Below are 22,563 nucleotides of genomic sequence, written 5' to 3'. Positions count from 1 at the left end.
CTCACCAGTAAATATTATAGAAATAACTTTTTAGCCAAATCAAAACACATTTTATTTGTCACATGTGCCGAATACAACAGGTGTAGACATTACTGTGAAATTCTTACTTACAAGCCCTTAACCAACAATGCAGTTCAATAAAATATTTACTATATAAACTAAAGCAAAAAATGAAATAAAATGAACACAATAAGATGACATAACAATAATAAGGCTATATAGGGGTACCGGTACCAAGTCAATGTGCGGGGGTACAGGTTAGTAAAGGTAATTTGTACAGTACATGTAGTTAGGGATAAAGTGACTATGCATAGATAATTAACAGCATAGCAGCAGTGGGGGGGTCAATATAAATAGTCTGGGTGGCCATTTGATTAATTGTTCTGTAGTCTTATGGTTTGGGGATAGAAGCTGTTAATAAGGCTAACACTTGTCGCTCCTGTACCGCTTGCCGTGCAGTAGCAGAGAGACGAGTCTATGACTTGGGTGACTGGAGTCTTTGACAATTTTTTGGGCCTTCCTCTGACACCGCCCAGTATATAGGTCCTGGATGGCAGGAACCTTGGCCCCAGTGATGTATTGGGCAGTACGCACTACCCTGTGTAGCGCCTTACGGTTGGATGCCGAACAGTTGCCCTACCAGGCGGTGATGCAACTGGTCAGGATGCTCTCAATAGTGCAGCTGCAACACTTTTTGAGGATCTGTGGACCCATGCCAAATCTTTTCAGTCTCCTGAAGGGGAAAAGGTGTTGTCGTGCCCTCTTCACGACTGTCTTGCTGTGTTTGGACTATGATAGTTTGTTGGTTATGTGGACACCAAGGAACTTGAAACTCTCGACCCGCTCCACTACTGCCCTGTCGATGTTAATGGATGCCTTTCGGCTCTCCTTTTCCTGTCGTCCACGATCATCTCTTTTGTCTTGCTCACATTGAGGGAAAGGTTGTTGTCCTTGCACCACACTGTCAGGTCTCTGACCTCCTCCCTATAGGCTGTCTCATCGTTGTTGGTGATCAGGCCTACCACTGTTGTGTGGTGATTGTGTTGGAGTCGCGCTTGGCCACGCAGTCATGGATGAACAGGGAGTACAGGAGGGGACTAAGCACGCACCCCTGAGGGGTCCCAGTGTTTAGGATCAGTGTGGCAGATTTGTTGTTGCCTACCATTACCACCTGGGGGCAGCCTGTCAGGAAGTCCAGGATCCAGTTGCAGAGGGAGGGGTTTAGTCCCAGGGTTCTTAGCTTAGTGATGAGCTTTGTGGGTACTATGGTGTTGAATGCTAAACTGTAGTCAATGAACAGCATTCTGACGTAGGTTCTCCTTTTGTCCAGGTGGGAAAGGGCATTGTGAAGTGTGATTGAGATTGCGTCATCTGTGGATCTGTTGGGAAGTAGGCAAATTGAAGTGGGTCTAGGGTTTCCGGGACAATGGTGTAGATGTGAGCTATGACCATTCTTTCAAAGCACTTCATGGCTTCTGATGTGAGTGCTACAGGGCGGTAGTCATTTAGGCAGGTTACCATCATATTCTTGGTTACAGGGACTATAGCGGTCTGCTTGAAACATGTAGGTATTACGGACTCGGTCAGGGAGAGGTTGAAAATGTCAGTGAAGACACTTGCCAGTTGGTCCGTGCATGCTCTGAGTACACGCCCTGGTAATCCGTCTGGCCCCGCGGCCTTGTGAATGTTGACCTGTTTAAAGGTCTTGCTCGCATCGGCTACGGAAAGCGTGATCACACAAGTCGTCCGGAACAGCTGGTGCTTTCATGCATGCTTCAGTGTTGCTTGCCTCGAAGCGAACATAAAAGGCATTTAGCTCGTCTGGTAGGCTCGCGTCACTAGGCAGCTCGCAGCTGGGTTTCCTTTTGTAGTCAACAATAGTTTGCAAGCCCTGCCACCTACTACGCCCCGTGTAGTAGGATTCAATCTTAGTCCTGTAGTGACGCTTTGCTTGTTTGATGGTTCATCTGAGGGCATAGTGGGATTTCTTATAAGCGTCCGAATTAGTGTCCCACTCCTTGAAAGCAGTAGCGCTAGTCTTTAGCTCGGTGCGGATGTTGCCTGTAATCCATGGCTTCTGGTTGGGATATGTATGTACGGTCACTGTGGGGACGACGTCATCAATACACTTATTGATGAAGCCAGTGTCTGAGGTGGTATACTCCTCAATGCCGTTGGATGAATCACGGAACATATTCCAGTCTGTGCTTGCAAGACAGTCCTGTAGCGTAGCATCCGCATCATTAAGCAAGTCACTGGTACTTCCTGTTTTAGTTTTTGCTTGCAAGCAGGAACCAGGAGGATAGAATAATGATCAGATTTGCCAAATGGAGGGCGAGGGAGCTTTGTATGCGTCTCTGTGTGTGGTGTAAAGGTTGTCTAGAGTTTGTTTTACCTCTGTTTGCACATGTGATTTGCTGGTAGAAATTAGGCAAAACTGATTTCAGTTTGCCTTCATTAAAGTCCTCGGCCACTAGGAGTGCCACTTCTGGATGAGCATTTTCTTGTTTGCTTTGGCCTTATACAGCTCGTTGAGTGAGGTCTTACTGCCAGCAGGTCTTACTGTCTTACTGTGGTGGTAAATAGACGGCTACAAATAATATAGATGAGAACTCTCTTTGTAGATAGTGTGGTCTACAGCTTATCATGAGGTACTCAAATAGACCCCCCCCCCCCCTCCCTTACCAGACGTAGCTGCTCTGTCCTGCCGATGCACGGAAAACCCAGCCAGCTCTGTGTTATCCATGTTGTAAGATAAGATATTACAGTTTTTAATGTACCGTTGGTAGGATAGTCTCAACAGTAGATCATCCAGTTTGTTTTCCAATGATTGCACATTGGCCTATAGAACCGATGGTAGTGGCAATTTACTCACTCGCCTACGAATCCTCACAAGCCACCCCGACCTTCGCCCCAGTATCTCTGTCTTTTCTTCATGCAAATGACGGGGATTTGGACCTGGTCTCCGGGAAGCAGTGTATCCTTCATGTCGGACTCTATAATGAATAAATCTTCATCCAGTTTGAGGTGAGTTATCGCTGTTCTGATGTCCAGAAGCTATTTTCGGTAATAAGAGACGGTAGCAGCAACTTTATGTACAAAATAAGTTACAAACAATGCGAAAAAACAAACAAAATAGCACAGTTGGTTAGGAGCCATCCCCTCCGGCGACATCATCACTTCCACAGCTAGTGATTTGGCAGTAGAGTGGAGATGATGAGTGTTTAACTACCTTTGGCTACTCTGTCTGGGTGCTGTAACTCCTCCAGGTGGATGGTGTGATGACTTGACACTTGACAGTTAATATACTACCGCTACTGAAAATCTGTGGCAGGGTTAGCGAGTGCCAAGACTCCTCTGGTTCACTAGCGTTAGAGTCCTCATTGGGGGAGTTTAATAGTCATATTACATTATATAGTAAAAAACATGTTTCTTTAGAACAGCTACTCGGTTCATCAGAACATGAAAGGGTCCCTAAAGGAGGACTTGCTGGGCATTTCTACTAATTGGTTACTGTTTAATTATTTGATTGATTGATTGGTTGATTTGATTTGATTGGTTGATTGACTGATTTATTGTGTGTCATGGCGAGCCTGTTTCAGAGTAGTACAATGTCTGGTGGAATTTACACCCACGTTAAAAGAGTGTGAGGTTAATTTTAAATGGAAACATTAGCTTTGCATTCGTAGTCCAGGGTGACTTACACTTTATGACTCACAATAAATAGAAACACATTAAAGGATGTCACAACTATAAAGTTTACAGTGTGTTGACGCCCACCCACACGCTTGTTTCAATTTGTCCGTCCTACTCACACTAATTGTTTCATACATTCTGATTGTGCTGTACGATTGGATAAAGCACTGACTCCTGAGCCAGTCCTGCAGGCAGTGCAGAGAGAATTTGCTCCATCTACATCAAACTCCTTATAGCTACAGTAACTTTCACCTATTGTATGTCATTTCACAAGACAGTACTAGAGAGACAATACACATAGCGATGCAGCTAGCCCCTAATTCATAGATCTAATGGTGTTCTTCAATGCAGTGGACCTAGGGATACATCGAGTGTGCAGGCTTTTTTCCAGTCCAGTTCTAACACCCTGTGGGTCTCCAGGACCAGGATTGAAGAACACTCAGACAATCAGAGAGACCATTAATCCTCTTCCATCTCCTTAGTAGAAGTGTTAAGTGGAGAGAGTCAAGGGCACTTCTGGATGGAGATTGGATTGGAGTGGATTGGAGGGAACATTGCACTTGTCTAAAATACTCTTCAGAATGTGTTTCTTCTCAAAAGTCTTCAGAAAGTCAATGTAGAGGAGAAAGGAAAGCATGACAGGTAACCAGAGAAGAGGATATGAGAAGCTAGATTGGGGAACCATGCCACCCATATGTGCACTCCACTTTTTGCAAAACATGATGTGCTTACACAGGAAGGATGTGTGTGTGTGTGCATGCATGAAATTGTCTGTGTCTAGGCTGTGTCTAAGTATCTGTGTGTATGTATGAGTGTGTGTGCGAAAGAGAGATAGGTGGTATAAAGAGGAGGACGATGGGAGCAATGCAATCCAGCTGAAATGTAAATGCTGGAGAGGGCAAGGTTGCGTGGACCAGAGGTGAATTCTTATTGCAGTAGTGTGTCAGTTTGATTAGCAGCACTCCGTCAAGATGAGCTGTGAAAGCCGCAGCACTCATGTGTTTCGGGCAGGCACAATATGGATTCTGCTGGGGTTCTTCTCACCAGTCTATTCCCCGTGCTCACTCCCACACATAGATCTGCCAGCACGCCTTCCAAGGAACAATGTGAAATTGTTATTTTCTTCCACAGATTGTATACCAACGTGTGCCAGTGGTCCATTAACTGTTATTTTGGTCCCTGCTGCATAGATATGACATATTACTGTGATGTGTTTAGAATAAGATTTGCATAGATTTGTTATCCTACTCCATCATTATGTAATAACAGTACATGTGAATCAAAGCCAATTTTTTTCTTCTTTTCTTCTTTTCTGGATAGTAAAAAATATATTATTTTATTAAAGCTATTTCATTACCTGGGACATTAGGCTTGAACCTGTACATTGTGCTACTTAATTAAATTCAAAGATCAGCTTTACTTGGAACACAGACACACACAGTTGGTTATCTATGAACATGTTCGGGTTAAGTCAACGCATCACCGGGGGCCAACGCATCACCGGGGGCAAACTACCTGCCCTCCAGGACACCTACACCACCCGATGTCACAGGAAGGCCATAAAGATCATCAAGGACATCAACCACCCGAGCCACTGCCTGTTCACCCCGCTATCATCCAGAAGGCGAGGTCAGTACAGGTGCATCAAAGCTGGGACCGAGAGACTGAAAAACAGCTTCTATCTCAAGGCCATCAGACTGTTAAACAGCCACCACTAACATTGAGTGGCTGCTGCCAACACACTGACACTGACTCAACTCCAGCCACTTTAATAATGGGAATTGATGGGAAATGATGTAAATATATCACTAGCCACTTTAAACAATGCTACCTTATATAATGTTACTTACCCTACATTATTCATCTCATATGCATACGTATATACTGTACTCTATATCATCGACTGTATCCTTATGTAATACATGTATCACTAGCCACTTTAAACTATGCCACTTTGTTTACATACTCATCTCATTTGTACATACTGTACTCGATACCATCTACTGTATCTTGCCTATGCTGCTCTGTACCATCACTCATTCATATATCCTTATGTACATATTCTTTATCCCCTTACACTGTGTACAAGACAGTAGTTTTGGAATTGTTAGTTAGATTACTTGTTGGTTATTACTGCATTGTCGGAACTAGAAGCACAAGCATTTCGCTACACTCGCATTAACATCTGCTAACCATGTGTATGTGACAAATAAAATTTGATTTGATTTGATTTGATTTGATTTGATTTAAGTCAGTTTAACATCATATGAGTCTAAATCTTATGAAAGTAATCATTTGGCAACTGCTTGGCTCAACGTCTAGTACTATTCTTGCTTATTGGTACTAAATATGAAATAGGCTACAGTAATTAAAACATCCTCGAAACATAAAGTAGACAAAAAACGATTGGTGCTGAATTGTTACAAATCAATTTGTCCAGAAACGTAACGGCTCTTGTTCCATAGCATATCGAGTGTTTTTCCCAAAGATATCCTATTATATTACCAAATTCTTTGGTTTCTTCACCAGTATAGACTAGTCCCAGTGTAAAATGTATGTTGCATTGTATCAATACAGGATCTTACACACACAGGCTTCATTACTCATTGCACAGAATAGGCTAGCCTAAATGCCTATTAGAAACAAATTAGGACAAACATTCACTTATTCCCATCGTTTATTTGCACGAACACCAATGCAATCCCCCTAACGCTCACACATTAACCTTAGCGTTCTCACTGCATGGCGAATACGTGAATGCCTGGGTGAATAATTGCTGAAAAATATATATTTTTAAGTAGCCTACAGAAATATTAACTTACCCGCTAAAACGCGAGAGACACCTAGACAGCTGAGAATTAGCAGTGGCACGGTTGACAGGAGAAATCTCTCCATCCTTCAAACATTAGAGGACTTGAGATCCAATTTACTCTGCACAGCGCTATGTTAACCGCTTGGTTGTTGTTCAGCATTCACGTCAGTCCATGGGTATTTTCTCGACCAAAAAACGTTTACTGTCTCGCAACGCTTGCCGCAGATCGACTGGCGAGCGCATTCAGCACCAGGGACAGCGACTGCGTTCTGCCACCTGCATTCAACAGTGGCTAAACATGCTTAAACATGCTGCGGACCTTGTTCTTGTGTGTCGCCCACGACCGCTCTTCCTCAACTACGAGAGATAATTACAGACATTGAAGTACAGACGAGAGACGACCAGACCAGACACATCTGTGCCACTGAAGTTGGGTGGTGCTCAGTGGCATTCAACTAGGCTACCGCAGACAGAACGTGCTCGCGCTGCTCTCACTGCCTGTGCCACTGGCTCGAGATGCCTGTCCATTGACTCTCGCGTGCGTAATCATGGGCTAAAGAGGAGAGATGCATCATGCACAAACACACAGGCATACACTCTAAGCCCCTGTTATTATTAATATGCGCAGCAATTATACCTCTATGCACACAATGTCCACTTGTAAACTTTATTCATTATGATTAAATTAGGTATGAAAGCATCTCACAGATTGCTATTGGTTACACTAAACAGCAATAACTTTGAATTTTGCTTAAAGTGTCACTGTATTTTTCTCAGTTATAGACAAAGACTGTGAGAGCCTTGAGTTCAGGTGTTGAAGCTTGAATATTCAGACATTTCAGATTTGCATTTTGGTAGGCTATACAGCAGTGGGGTAGGATATGGGGCATATTTCAAGTTTGCATAGTTTGTATAGCTTACCCACTGGGCACAGACGTCAGTGCAACGTCTATTATACGTTGGTTCAACGTAATTTCATTGAAATGACGTGGAAAAAACGTTGATTTAACCTGTGGGTACTTAGTGCTCTATAGGCAATTATTATGGTGTATTATGGCTCTGACAAAATGTTATGCCTGCAGGATAGAAATAATGCAATAAAGAAAAATGTGCACTCTGTTTCTGATCTGGTCATTTATTGACAGGACATACAAACATGTTTCCCTATTTCATCCGTTGAAGAGCCCTGGGGTAAGGACTTTTTTTCACAATAAAAAATTCATTCCAATTAAGTCTAAACTTTTAATAATTTCAGTTTTCATACAGTTACACATGGGGTGAAGCTATCTATCACTGTGATTGATATCAATAAGACCAAGTCAATCTAGCGGACGTCCCATTTGTCATTGACCAGTTAAATATTCTGAGCCTGTCATGTCAGTGATGTGATCGAGTGCACTCTGTCACCGACACCCCGTCGCATCTAATTATTATTTTCAGTCTACACCATTATCAAATAATGCATGTACAAGCCCACGCTAAAAACAGCCGCCTGTGCATAGATTAATAACTTATGTAGTTATTTGACACGCTGTTGAACCGCACAAATCCGTCCATTCACTATAGTTAAAGCAGCCACAACCACCACACCCATGACCTCCTCTATTTCAATATATATAACTGCCTATAATTATTTTACAGAGAAAAGTTACATGAAAGCCGATCTTACCTGAGCTGTAGCCTACATCAGTCGCCGCTCAATGATGTGTGCGCATGCTTCACTTTGAGAAAGCACGCGTCCGAAGTCGGGCTGCCCAACTGAGAAGCGACGTTAGCGAATGTCCTCGGTGTCCCCAAGACAGGCACCACACCACACTTCCTCTCACACTACACACAGCTTTACAGCATCTGGCTGGGTGATGGCGTGTGTGCGTGTGATAGAGAATAAGTGAATGAAGGTGTGCTTGCGAGTGTGTGCAAGTGTGTGCGTGTGTGTGTGTGTAATTGTTCTTTGCAGCAATGTCATAAAAGCAAGTGTTTCCAAGTCAATTCCGTATAGGTTGATTATATTTTACCTCACACATTTAAGATAAAGAGGAACACTCCTTAGAAATTAGCTACTGTACATGTTTATGAGTTGCAACATTAAAATGCAAAACCCTCAGTGTGTCACTTGTGCATGGTTAATGGGACATCAGGTGAAGTATACTGCTGCTACTCAGTCCAGGCTGGTCTCAGACTAGCATAATAACATAGTAAATGTAAATTCAGGACTTTGTTGCATAAGACAGAAAGCTACTTATTTAAGGCAACAATTAAAGAAGAGTGGTTGGTTGGGGTGGATGTGTAGGAGTATATTCTCAACTTTAGCATTTTTGCTAATTAGCAAATTTGCAACTACTTATTACTTTTGAGCTATATTGCTATTACTCAGCATGTTAACTAACCCTTCCCCTAACGCAAACCATAACCCTTTAACCTAACTCCTAACCTTAACCCTTTAACCTAACATCTAACTCTAACCTTAACCCCCAGTCTGACGTTAGCCACCTAGCCACAACAAATTGGAATTCATATCATATTATGGACATCCACAAATTAAAACATACATATCATGCTAAATGTAGTGTGTCAGATTTACATACAGATTATTACGAAATGCTCTGAGACCAAGTTGTAGCGTCCAGCTTTGGTCATGTGTGTTCTATTCAAACAATACCAATACCAACACTTGTGTAATTGTGTAAGTGATTTTCACTCTGCTCCAGAGTCATAGAGCCGACTGAGAATTTGAGCCCAAAGGCCGGCAGATGGCGATATTGAGTTGTTTCATCTTACCCTCCGAAGTGAATCTATGCACAGTTATAAACTCCTATCCCTGTGGACCGTGTTCAAAAATGTAATATTCTCCATTCAGTATGCAAATGCATCAATTTCCTCCTTTAAGGGTGAGGTGGAAAAGGTGGGGGAAAAAAACAGAAAAAATATGGTTACTTTCTTTATGAATCACCATTTCCCACCAGCGGCTAATGCGAGTCCCGGATGTTGCAGCGCTTTCTTTGTTTTTTTCTACAGCACAGTGGATTGTTGACCGGACCCAAATTGAGGAATTGCAAGAGATCTCTTAAGTCTAGGGCCTATAGAATATGAATGGGCTTTAAATTCTCCACTCAGCAAACACATAAAGGACTGAGTCCAAGCGTGTAATTTGCTTTTGGAAAGGGCTTCACTGATACCTTACAGTTCACAATATTAAACGTAGATCAAGCAGAAAAATCACTAATAAATCAGAGCTGTTTTTAATGGACGTTGTGGTATATCCATTCTCCCGGAGGTCCTCACTGATGGAAGATACTGAATGTTTACACTCTGTCTGGGTTTGTTTTGCTGTGTGTGTGTGTGTACATTTCTATGGTTGCTATAATCATCTCAAAGTAAAAAGGGAGCCATAAAGAGAAACATTAGACTGGAGTTAGTGAGAATACGAAAAATAGTTGTTTTCCCGACCCTTTGAAGTTTCCCAATCTGCCTGGGACCCATCTGCCACGTCCACGTGGAGACTGTTGAAGCCAATGGCTCTGTTTGCATAGACAATTAATTGGTCCAGTCATTCATGGTGGACTAGCAATATGGTGGAGAGATTGAAAACAAGAGCTGAGGGACTATTGATTTGGCGTTTCTCTGGGTTGATCAGAGAGCTTGATTTTGATGATCATTAATAGATGGATGTAGATCAGGCTGTGGAGGCCCTACAGTGGTCACACTGACAGGTTTTAATGCATTCCATTGGTGTTTGAGGCAGACATGGTTGGCCTTGGTTTTGGATAGATGGGTTCATTTGTAATGTATTTTGTGTGCATTTACAGTGGTAAAAACGTGCAGCCATTTCCAGTTGCTGAGGCAGAACTCATATTGTGTGACTTTCAAGGAGGACTGAAAGTTATATCTATCTGTTCTGAATGAACATGATGACCATGTGCAAGCCTAAGGGATGGATTATAACCCACTGAAAACAAAATGTAATCCCAAACCTTGTTGGAATTCATAGCCTGAATCAGCATTTGAGGGAGGGGAAAGCAGACAATTTACCTGAGCATTAATATTTCCTGATATTTTGATTTACGTAGGACTATCCCTCAATTCAAAATTAGTTTTGGATTAGGAGCTGTGAAATCTCAAATCCAGGAGGTTGTGGGGAGGTGAGGGTTTGTCAAGGAGTCCTGGGGGGGGGGGGGGGGGGGGGGGGGAATTGGAGGACTGGTGGTGGAGGGGAGGCAGGGCTACTCTGGTGGAAGGGCAGGACTACTCTGGTGGAAGGGCAGGGCTACTCTGGTGGAAGGGCAGGACTACTCTGGTGGAAGGGCAGGACTACTCTGGTGGAAGGGCAGGACTACTCTGGTGGAAGGGCAGGACTACTCTGGTGGAAGGGCAGGACTACTCTGGTGGAAGGGCAGGACTACTCTGGTGGAAGGGCAGGACTACTCTGGTGGAAGGGCAGGACTACTCTGGTGGAAGGGCAGGACTACTCTGGTGGAAGGGCAGGACTACTCTGGTGGAAGGGCAGGACTACTCTGGTTGAAGGGCAGGGATACTCTGGTGGAAGGGCAGGACTACTCTGGTGGAAGGGCAGGGCTACTCTGGTGGAAGGGCAGGGCTACTCTGGTGGAAGGGCAGGACTACTCTGGTGGAAGGGCAGGACTACTCTGGTGGAAGGGCAGGACTACTCTGGTGGAAGGGCAGGACTACTCTGGTTGAAGGGCAGGGCTACTCTGGTTGAAGGGCAGGACTACTCTGGTTGAAGGGCAGGGCTACTCTGGTTGAAGGGCAGGGCTACTCTGGTGGAAGGGCAGGACTACTCTGGTGGAAGGGCAGGACTACTCTGGTGGAAGGGCAGGACTACTCTGGTGGAAGGGCAGGACTACTCTGGTGGAAGGGCAGGACTACTCTGGTGGAAGGGCAGGACTACTCTGGTGGAAGGGCAGGGCTACTCTGGTGGAAGGGCAGGACTACTCTGGTGGAAGGGCAGGACTACTCTGGTGGAAGGGCAGGGCTACTCTGGTGGAAGGGCAGGGCTACTCTGGTGGAAGGGCAGGGCTACTCTGGTGGAAGGGCAGGACTACTCTGGTGGAAGGGCAGGACTACTCTGGTGGAAGGGCAGGACTACTCTGGTGGAAGGGCAGGACTACTCTGGTGGAAGGGCAGGACTACTCTGGTGGAAGGGCAGGACTACTCTGGTGGAAGGGCAGGACTACTCTGGTGGAAGGGCAGGACTACTCTGGTGGAAGGGCAGGACTACTCTGGTTGAAGGGCAGGGCTACTCTGGTTGAAGGGCAGTGATACTCTGGTTGGAGGTCCAGTGGAGGTAGCAGCAGGACAGGACTCCTTTGTTCGCCGTCTCAGGCTGACCTGATTAGAATGCTGACCCAGAATATGTTATGTGAGGCTAGCTGGCCAGAGCATCAGGAGGGAAGGGACTGGAAGATAAGGCCATGACAGGAGAGGCTCAGTTGGTAGAGCATGGCACTTGCAATACTAGGGTTGTGGGTTTGATTCCCACGGTGGACCAGTATGAAGAAGTACAAAAATGTATATGCTCACTACTGTAAATTGCTCTGGATAAAAGTATCTGCTAAACTGTATAAAGGGAAGAGAGAGGGGAAATAAATAAGGGAAGAAGATTACCAGTTTATGAGTCACGAAAACAGATGCAGGGCTTTGGTGTGAACTCACAGGAAGGTAACCTAAATTACTTCAAATCCTTGTCTCATACTTTGAACCAATTCACAAAAATATGGATTTTAATCTATGATTTCTAAACAATTTCCAAACACCTGCAAATGTATGACATGCGCTAAAATGTTCATGTGGCTTGGATTCTTGCCCCCGACACTGTTTTTGCAGAAGAGGATGAGCACTCTGCTCATGTGGAGTTCGCCATTGAATGATTGACTTCCCGGTCCTAATCTCATTACAGCTCCATTGAATTCAGAGTTAATTTCTTCACTTTGTGCTGAGACACACTCCCGTCAGAAAAGTGGAAAATCTGAACAGGCACACCGCCACAAAGCCTCTTAGGTTTAACACAAGAAATATGCCGTTTCAGAAATAAATTAAACAAAACAAATTTTAACGGTCACGGAAGGACTAGCAACGAAACTCATGATCCACGGTGGCTATTTTTATCCCCAAAAGTGTTAAGCGGAGCGACACAGGGGAACCCAAGAGCAGACAGATGGGGAAACAGGGCTGAATGAACCAAAATATTTGTTGTTACACAGAGAGATATGGAGTGCAGACGAGTTGAAGCTCAGATGAGTTGCAGAAAAGTCAGATGTGGAGACTGAGGTTGGAGTTAGCCAAGTAGAACAGGGTAAACAGGTCCTGAAGGGAATCCAAGGTAGCGGTGGTGAGTAAAATCCAGAGCAAGGTAGTTGGGTGGTGAGATGTGGAACAGGAGACAGCGGTAACTGCAATGAGAGGATAAACGTGTCAGGCAGGGAAACAGGCACAGCAGCGTAACAGGATCTTGCGTAATCATACATTGCTAGACTCATGAACTGACTGAGCAGAGATTCCAAACTGGCAGAATGGAAGTGGCAGGACTGAGTATTTGTAGAGTTCTTGATTATGGAACTTGCAGCTGGTAGGGATCTGCTCTGACTCCAGCACACCTGTCTCCAACCACACAATCACACAGAGAGGGAGAGGGAGAGAGAGAGTGTACAGGAGTAACTGCAGGTCAAGAAGACACCAGATGAACACCAGAGGGCGTAGCAGGAGCAGATGTGCCAAAAAGTCCCCATTTATGAAAATGTCTATCTTCTTATGGTGATCACTGCTTTAGATAAATAGTTTCTTGAGGAACACTTAATTGAATCAATTATTATGTCTATGTCTAATGTCGTGGATCTACTCCACTACTGTGTGTGTGTGAATTCTTCAGGGCATGGAAATGTTGCTCAATTGGTATAAAGGGACCTAACGTGTGCCAGAAAAACATTCCCCACACCATTACACCACCGCCACCAACTTGTACCATTGACACCAGGCAGGATGGGGCCATGGACTCATGCTGCATACGCCAAATCCTGAATCTGCCATCAGCATGGCGCATCAGGAACCCGGGATTTGTCGGAGCCGGCCATGTTTTTCATCTCTTCAACTGTCTAGTGTTGGTGATCATGTGCCGAAAAGAGCTGCTTTTTCTTGTTTTTAGCTGATAGGAGTGGAACCCGGTGTGGTCATCTGCCGCAATACCCGTCTGTGACAAGGACCGACAAGTTGTGTGTGGTGAGAGGGACATGTGTGTGTCATTCCGTTCTGCACACTGTTCTACTGTCATTTGCTTTGTCAGTTTGTGGCCCCGCCTGTTAGCTTGCACGATTCTTGCCATTCCCCTTTGACCTCTCATCAACGAGCTGTTTCCACCCACAGGACTGCCACTGACTGTATGTTTTTGTTTGTTACACCATTCTTGGTAAACTCTAGACACTGTCGTGTGTGAAAAGCCTGGAGGCCGGCCATTTCTGAGATACTGACACCGGCGCGCCTTGCACCGACAATCATACAATGATCAAAGTCGCTTAGCTCACTCGTTTTGCCCACTCTAACGTTCAATCGAAACGGAACTGAATGCCTTGATGCCTGTCTACCTGCTTTATATAGCAAGACTACCTGCTTTATATAGCAAGCATGACTACGTGACTCACTCTGTAGGAGCGAACGATTTTCGTGAATGAGGTACTTAATAAACTGGCCACTGTGTGTATAAATACTGTACCTATTAGACAATATCAGGCGCAGTTAATAGTTATGTATGGATGTCCATGCCTAGTGCCACAATAGGATATGTCTCAATGCCTTAATATTTAGGGCTATCCCTCAGTCAGAGCTAATTCAGCCAGGCAAGTCTATCCAAATAATTACACCCATGAATAAGGTAATGAATGAGCCAAGGAAGGGATTCTGGACCATGGACAGCACTCAAGGTTTTAGTCTACATTCAGGACCATGGACACCGCTTCTAGTTGTAGTCTATGCAGTTCTATTCAATGTCAATAACAGTGTGGGCCCTGTGTCTTCTAATGTATGATCAAATAGGTGATTTTCAGGGGTAACGGAGAGAACATTTTCAATCCATATTTTAAATACCTTTTTTTTACATTCGGTTCCATGGTTACAGTGCAAGGGGACATTTGCTACTTGAGTGGAAAAGTCAATTTAATCTGAATGGTTCTGCATAGCAGAGAGTTATTTTACTATATATTTTATGAGTGCGTTTTGCAGCCCTAGTCGGAAAATGGTCTCCCTCTACAATGGTCCCATAATTCATCTACGGTTTAATATCCAACGCAATTGTGAAGAAGTAATGTTAATTTTATGAAACAAGTATGAAATGATGCAGGAGGGGAAATGATCATTAGATGAAGCATCAGAGAGTATTTAAATGATGCACTTTGCACACCAAAAGAAAGGCAGTTCTTTGTACCTGATAGTCAGGTAAATCAGTAAAGCACAGTGCTGCTTGGCATGAAATGCCCAGATAATCTCGACCAATTACAGTATGTGCATGCTATTTTAGTTTTGTTTAAACATATTTTCTTTGGATTTCACGTATAATAACCTCCTTTTAGATCCACAATGTAGCAATTTGAATGGGAAGCTGGCACTGGAATGCATTGTGTTAAAATAAATACCTCACTGAAATTCTTGAAATTACACAAATCCATAAACAAAGGAATTTGCTGTAGGCGACAGAATGTGTGGAATGGTGTCATACAGTATTTTTTGTCAAACTAGCTCAGTCAGTTCAAGCCAGTTTCTTATTTTGCCCAGGTTTAGTGGATCTCATTCACTATCACACACCAACGCCTTATTTCTACTAGTTTCCTATTTCTCTGCACCAGTCATCAAAGCAGAAAGCTCTAAATCCACCTCTTATGAATCAGTTCATGTGAATGAGAGTGATTGAGTTAGGAAAAATCCCAAGCAGCATCTGTAGGATGCTGAGATGCTGACAGTTCAGGGCTGCAATGTCATTGAAGTTCCATACATCGCTCCAGGAAACCACTGTGGAATTGTTTTTGACATTTTGTAAATGTCAAAATGATGGAGCTGTGAATTGTCAAAAACGCAATACACATTAGATAGAACATCATAATAATATTTCACTCCTCATGAGATGGAAGCAAGAGCATCAGACTTCCTGTGTATGGCTTTTAATTCCTCTTTCGCATAACGTCTGTTCTTGCAGTGACAGGCCAGTAAATGCAGTGCAGGAAACTCACATTTCCACTGTAGCTTGACAGAAGCCTCCCCATCCTCCTCTTTACCTGCCACTCACTGTCAATCTCAATGAAATGGCCCACTAACCACAACTATTACTATCCAATGAGAGATTCCCTGCCAGCGGCCATGGGGCTAATGGCTGGGGCTGACAAACCTTTCCACCCGCTATAATAAACTCTATTTCAGGGGGACATTGACAAGGACAATGGGGCTGTGTGTAAGGGGTGCGTGACTGGCTACAGGGAAGTCAGGCGCAGGAGAGCAGAACTGGGTAATAACCAGAGCAGTTTAATATGCAAAACCAACGGCACCCAGAACAACAAAATATGGGTACAAAATAACCTGTTGCGAACCAGTCAAAGTGCAGAAACACTTTATAACAAACAATTTCACACAGATGATATGGGGGGGAACAGAGGGTTAAATACACGACTAGTAATGAGGGAATGTAAAGCAGGTGTGTGGGAAAACAAGACAAAACAAATGGAAATTGAAAGGTGGATCGGCGATGGCTAGAAGACCGGTGACGTCGATCGCCGAACAAGGAGAGAAACCGACTTCGTGACACTATGACAACTTTGTGTTTCTGTTACCGGTGACTGTCGTCTTCTGAGAAGGCCGGTATGTGCAGCTCTGGCTGGCTGGCACAGGGGAAACAGTGTGTTTGTTTTCAACATGACAGAGAAATAGATATTTTGAAATTCATATTGGTTCCAGTTCATGACAGGTCTTGTCATGAATGTTCTTTTAGAATTGGCTGTTTATTTGATGGAGAAAAAAACATTCACTCACACACTATAAGTTCTCTATGTGCACTCGTGCAACAGGCTTTGCACTGCTTCAAGTAATGTTTTGGTAATGCATGATCTGAGTGTAAGAGGAAAGCAGACTAATATTCCAGGAACTAATCCACCAGGGAGGGCAACGCACCAATGCATATTTAAAAGTGTGAGTTTCACTCTGCCCTCTGATTATGAGGCTGTCTTTCTACACGCCCACGTGTCCTTCCTTCACATGGATGTAATGGTGTACTTTGACACATACATCTTACTGACGTAATGTATACAGACAGTATGTACGCTCTCTTTGTCTTCCACAGACCCGCCAAGATTTAAGCATAACATATGATGTCCTGACCAAATCAAAGTTTATTTGTCACGTGCTCCGAATACAACAGGTGTCTCCCACCTTACAGTGAAATGCTCCTACTGATGTGGTTGACATGAGAAGGGTGTGTCCATTTGGTCAGGTAACCATGGTAGCAACATGTTGCTTCAATGTGGAGACTAGCAGATTCCAGGCAGACTAGTTAAAACATATGGAAATGTACTCATTGTAAAGTTGAGTGGAAATTCATCATAGTATAGGGAGAAAACCCTGCTTTTACAGTATGTTTGGATTGCAAATGTTTTCCCGTTAAATTTGGTTTACACCATCAAATCATGGAAAGTGATATCAACATTAATGCAATGCAAAATTAAACACACCCCTGTCCATGATAATGTGTCAGTAAGTTGTATGGCTACCCACACAGGAAGTGGGGTCATTAATCACTGTGATTGAATAGACCCTGCTATTCTTTAAAACACTTGTATTATTGGACTTTGTTATCTATGTATGTTCATTAATAGGTCACATTTGCAGGCGATCTGTATTATCTGTAATCTGTGAATAAATCGCTGAGGTCTGTCCTCATAGTCTCTTTCTCACTATTGATTTGTCTCTGTGTGGAGAGGAATGTATTGGAATACATCGCAATTGTGTTCCCATGATTAAATTACCTTCCCCAAGCATGAACTGTATAGAGTAGGATATAAATGACCGATCATACCAAACTTAGTTTCACTCTGTGAAGATGGACCTGTCCAAGACAGCCTAATAGTTTGGAATGGGGAAAACACCTGTCAATCTTCTCACTCCCAAGCCATGGTTTGAGATCTCTCTCTCTCTCTCTTCCTCACTCACCCACTTTCTCTTTCTTTCTTTATCCTTCTCTTCTCCTTCGGTGCAGGTCATTGCTATTAGCCATCTTTCAGGGCTGACGTAGACCTACCTGCTGAATGCTGATACAGACAGAGAGCAATGTTCACAGGACCAGCCTTGGCCAGAGTACTCTAATGCAACAAACAGACAGATTGAGGATGAGTTAAAAAAAAGATTGCATGTGTTCAGGGGAATAGGAAGAGGAGCGGACAGTGATGGATGTACAGGAGGGAGAGATGACGTTGAAGAATGAGAGGAAGGGAATTGTTCTTGGGGTGATATAATGATGAGGATGGCTACAGAGCGGGGGATGAAGGGAGAAATAGAAAATCAGCAGAGGTGAACATGACTTTAGTAGGGGTCAGCTGCAGTGTGTTGTGTACACCTCACACAGCCTGCCAGTCTATTATATACTCTGTGTTGTGACCAGTGTGTCTGTCTCTCTATTGGAGCTCTCAGGGCTTGACGCTCCTGGCTCACAGGGGTTTCTGTGTCTCCCTTAGCACTAAAGGCCTATACAGCAGAGTGGAGGGTCACTAGACAATGAGATCAAGCTATCCCCCAGGGGAGAGGAAGAGGATGCAGCATTGAATTGTTACTGTATAGATGATGAATAGCAGGACAGGGGAGAGAATAAGAAATAGATGATGAAGAGAGAAAGATGAAGAGAACAGATATGGAGAGATATGGGGAGAGGGAAAGTAGAAGGGGAAGCAGAGAGAGAGAGAGAGAGAGAGAGAGAGAGAGAGAGAGAGATGGTTTGAGCAGCAAACCAGTAGCACATGGTTGTTGATGAGAAGATGCATGACACAGGGTGTGATATTTACAACAGCGCCTGCTGGATGGCCCTTGCGGCTGTGAATTTACATGTCTGTTCTGTGGCCTTTCCACTGTTTGAGAGTCACGTACCATGGAAGTCTGTAGAGAGAACCTGGTACACTAGGTGGAACTCTCTCTTCCCATCCATTTGAGGTTTGACTCAGTCATTGGCTTTCACATTTCTGGCTCATTTGGTCTCTTAGCTAAATACTTCTTTATAATTATCAAGCGAGAGAGAGAGAAATAGATTGAATATGCAAATTATTTGTAATTCAAACACACCTTAACCATTTATGAGGTAGAACATCAATACTCTTCACCATAAATATGCAAATAAATAAAGGAGGCAATTAAGGAAGTGAGAAGAGTGGTGCTGTCTAAAGCTTTCAGGTATTGAAGATCGATTGAAGCAGGGTGGAAGTACAGTATATTAATAGTATAAAGTGTTCATTACCCATTGATAAAAGCAGCTCACTTTAATATCACTCATAAACAGCCTAACCACATTATAAAGGCAGCGTTCATCACCTACTGTACCTACTTAACTATCATCATTTACCCAAATAGGAGGCCTAAAACATTTAGGGAGGAACCAAGAGCATTTCAAGTTGACCATTTTGGGGACTCCTTTCATAGATGCACTGGTTTTCTCAACTGTGCTGGTTGTTGGCTGAGAGAACAGGTTGTTGACCCTGGCTACTCGTCAGCACAGCCACTGGAATAGGACTACTGCCTCATTGCAGAAGCACTCACAAACTTTATTGTGATTGGATGAGACAGGATAGCTGGTCGTAAACAGGAAATTATCCTGTCATCAGATGTTTACCACTCAGATTCATTGATGTGTTTCTTTGATACTTGGCAGTATTTATAAAGTTGGTCTTGATCGTTAACTGGCCAGATGGTTGCTGAGTCATCTCATGAGTTTCCTTGGATGTTCGATGGAAATCTTCTCTGATATAATTATATGTAAGAGCTGCCTCACTGTTTGTATTTGGTTTGCAGGTTTGAACTATTCCCCCTATTGAGCACAGTAGTCGGTATAGGACGACAAGAAAAAATCAACAATATCAGAATAGGAGTCAACAACAAGACACACCTCCATCTCTATGGAGCACTAGTTTGAGGTAAAGTGTTGTGTTTCTGTACAGGCCACGCAGCAGACAGTCACCTCTAAGCGCCTGACCTGTCCACCACCGGTATGAACCACTCCAGTCTCCACCATCTGGTCCAATCTTGTTAATGAAGCACATCATACCATACTTTGTACATACCATACTTTGTACATACCATACTTTGTACATACCATACCTTGTACATACCATACTTTGTAGAATAAAAATGTTTTATATTGTTTTTTGCTCCTAACCAGATTTACGTAATTAAATAGACAAATGACTCAGAAATAGAAATACACTGCTCAAAAAAATAAAGGGAACACTAAAATAACACATCCTAGATCTGAATGAATGAAATATTCTTATTAAAAACTTTTTTCTTTACATAGTTGAATGTGCTGACAACAAAATCACTCAAAAATTATCAATGGAAATCAAATTTATCAACCCATGGAGGTCTGGATTTGGAGTCACACTCAAAATGAAAGTGGAAAACCACACTACAGGCTGATCCAACTTTGATGTAATGTCCTTAAAACAAGTCAAAATGAGGCTCAGTAGTGTGTGTAGCCTCCACGTGCCTGTATGACCTCCCTACAACGCCTGGGCATGCTCCTGATGAGGTGGCGGATGGTCTCCTGAGGGATCTCCTCCCAGACCTGGACTAAAGCATCCGCCAACTCCTGGACAGTCTGTGGATGGAGCGAGACATGATGTCCCAGATGTGCTCAATTGGATTCAGGTCTGGGGAACGGGCGGGCCAGTCCATAGCATCAATGCCTTCCTCTTGCAGGAACTGCTGACACACTCCAGCCACATGAGGTCTAGCATTGTCTTGCATTAGGAGGAACCCAGGGCCAACCGCACCAGCATATGGTCTCACAAGGGGTCTGAGGATCTCATCTCGGTACCTAATGGCAGTCAGGCTACCTCTGGCGAGCACATGGAGGCCCCCCAAAGAAATGCCACCCCACACCATGACTGACCCACTGCCAAACCGGTCATGCTGGAGGATGTTGCAGGCAGCAGAACGTTCTCCACGGCATCTCCAGACTGCCACATGTGCTCAGTGTGAACCTGCTTTCATCTGTGAAGAGCACAGGGCGCCAGTGGCGAATTTGCCAATCTTGGTGTTCTCTGGCAAATGCCAAACGTCCTGCACGTCCCCCACCTGTGGACGTCGGGCCCTCATACCACCCTCATGGAGTCTGTTTCTGACCGTTTGAGCAGACACATGCACATTTGTGGCCTGCTGGAGGTCATTTTGCAGGGCTCTGGCAGTGCTCCTCCTGCTCCTCCTTGCACAAAGGCGGAGGTAGCGGTCCTGCTGCTGGGTTGTTGCCCTCCTATGGCCTCCTCCACGTCTCCTGATGTACTGGCCTGTCTCCTGGTAGACCAAAACATCAGCCAGGAAGCATAGGAACTGAGAAGTGGTCTGTGGTCCCCACCTGCAGAACCACTTCTTTATTTGGGGTGTCTTGCTAAATGCCTATAATTTCCACCTGCTGTCAGCGTTATACTAGATGGTGGTAATCATTCAAGACCTCTTCTGCCCCAGCTCTTACTCACACAATCTGATTCTATATTTGGCATCTCTCTCTCTCGCTCTCTTTTCCTCTCTCTTTCCCCCTCTCTAGCTATGCTGATTGTGACATTGCTGTAGCTAGTGGTTGTGAAAATGTTATGATCCAACATTTCTCATTCCTCTTAGTTGAAAGACATTCCCCAGCCTGTGTTTGTTTGTGTGCCTGATAGAAGCTGCTTGATAATAGTGTGTTTTTATGGATATGTGCCAGAGGAAAGCCAGGCAGGTTATGGGGACCAGCTGGTATGTTTGATCATCACAATAGTGAGAAAGCTGTTTACGTCCCTTAAACACACTTGGTTATTCTTTTAAATTCAGCCTGCAAAGGCAGCCGCGTGTGAATCCATTTACATTTAGAGGAGTTTTATTGAGTCTGCAGGAATGATAAAGCATATGATTTATGCCCAGTAACAGCATGCTATGCCAAACTTCATTTTATGGAAGGAGAGTGGAAGAGTTCAGTTTGGGAAATTGCAGATTGCATCTGAGATGGACATTGTAGATTACAGTATGTTCAGATATTTTTCTCTCTGAATACAAAAACGTTAAACGTGTGATAAATCAAAACTTAAGCATTTCATTTATTAAGTATTATGAGCAGATACAATGTCCCACTTTGTTCAAGGAATACATCTAACTGACCAGTTCAGCACAGACAGCCTGTATAGAAAAGCACCTGTGTTACTTGCAGCCTTGAAAACATGGCAACAAGGAAACATGGCATTAGTTCTCATTTAACCTCCAGCACCTCATCCCACATCAGCCATCCCTCTTCCACAGTATCCATGTGCTGGGGTTCAAATGTAGCAATCCAAAAAGGGGTTTTATGAAGTGTCCCAGGGGCTCAGCATCTACCAGTGTCTCTGGCTGCTCTCTGGCTGCTCTCTGGCTGCTCTCCGGCTGCTCTCCGGCTGCTTTCCGGCTGCTCTCCGGCTGCTCTCCGGCTGCTTTCTGGCTGCTCTCTGGCTGCTCTCTGGCTGCTCTCTGGCTGCTCTCTGGCTGCTCTCTGGCTGCTTTCTGGCAGCTCTTTGGCTGCTCTCTGGCTGCTCTCCGGCTGCTCGCCGGCTGCTCTCCGGCTGTTCGCTGGCTGCTCTCCGGCTGATCTCCACTCATTAGCCATCAGACTGGTCACACATTCCACCTGTTATCCACCATCTGCTGTTACTGCTGCTGCTCACCACAACTTTCAGCACACTGACACTGGCCCAATACTACATAGGTCTGCCATCTCTCTGAACATACAGTATAGCAACTAAACACCATCCCTGTCTGTAACGCAGCACACACTGTCCCAATACTAAATACCATCCCTGTCTGTAACA

General features: G+C 44.1%; 1 protein-coding gene across 1 annotated transcript in view; it reads right to left on the bottom strand.

Annotated features, from left to right (window-relative positions):
* Positions 1–22,354, bottom strand: part of LOC110498004 (fibronectin type III domain-containing protein 5-like) — a 57,026-nt gene extending 34,672 nt beyond the window's left edge. The window contains exon 1 of the mRNA XM_036953824.1: positions 22,097–22,354. Within this exon, the coding sequence (XP_036809719.1) occupies positions 22,097–22,354 (258 nt within the window). The remainder of the gene's footprint in view (positions 1–22,096) is intronic.
* Positions 22,355–22,563: the final 209 nt, after the last annotated feature.

This window comes from Oncorhynchus mykiss, chromosome 19 (genome assembly GCF_013265735.2).
Source record: "Oncorhynchus mykiss isolate Arlee chromosome 19, USDA_OmykA_1.1, whole genome shotgun sequence".
NCBI lineage: Eukaryota > Metazoa > Chordata > Actinopteri > Salmoniformes > Salmonidae > Oncorhynchus > Oncorhynchus mykiss.
This window is presented reverse-complemented; position numbering and strand designations above follow the sequence as displayed.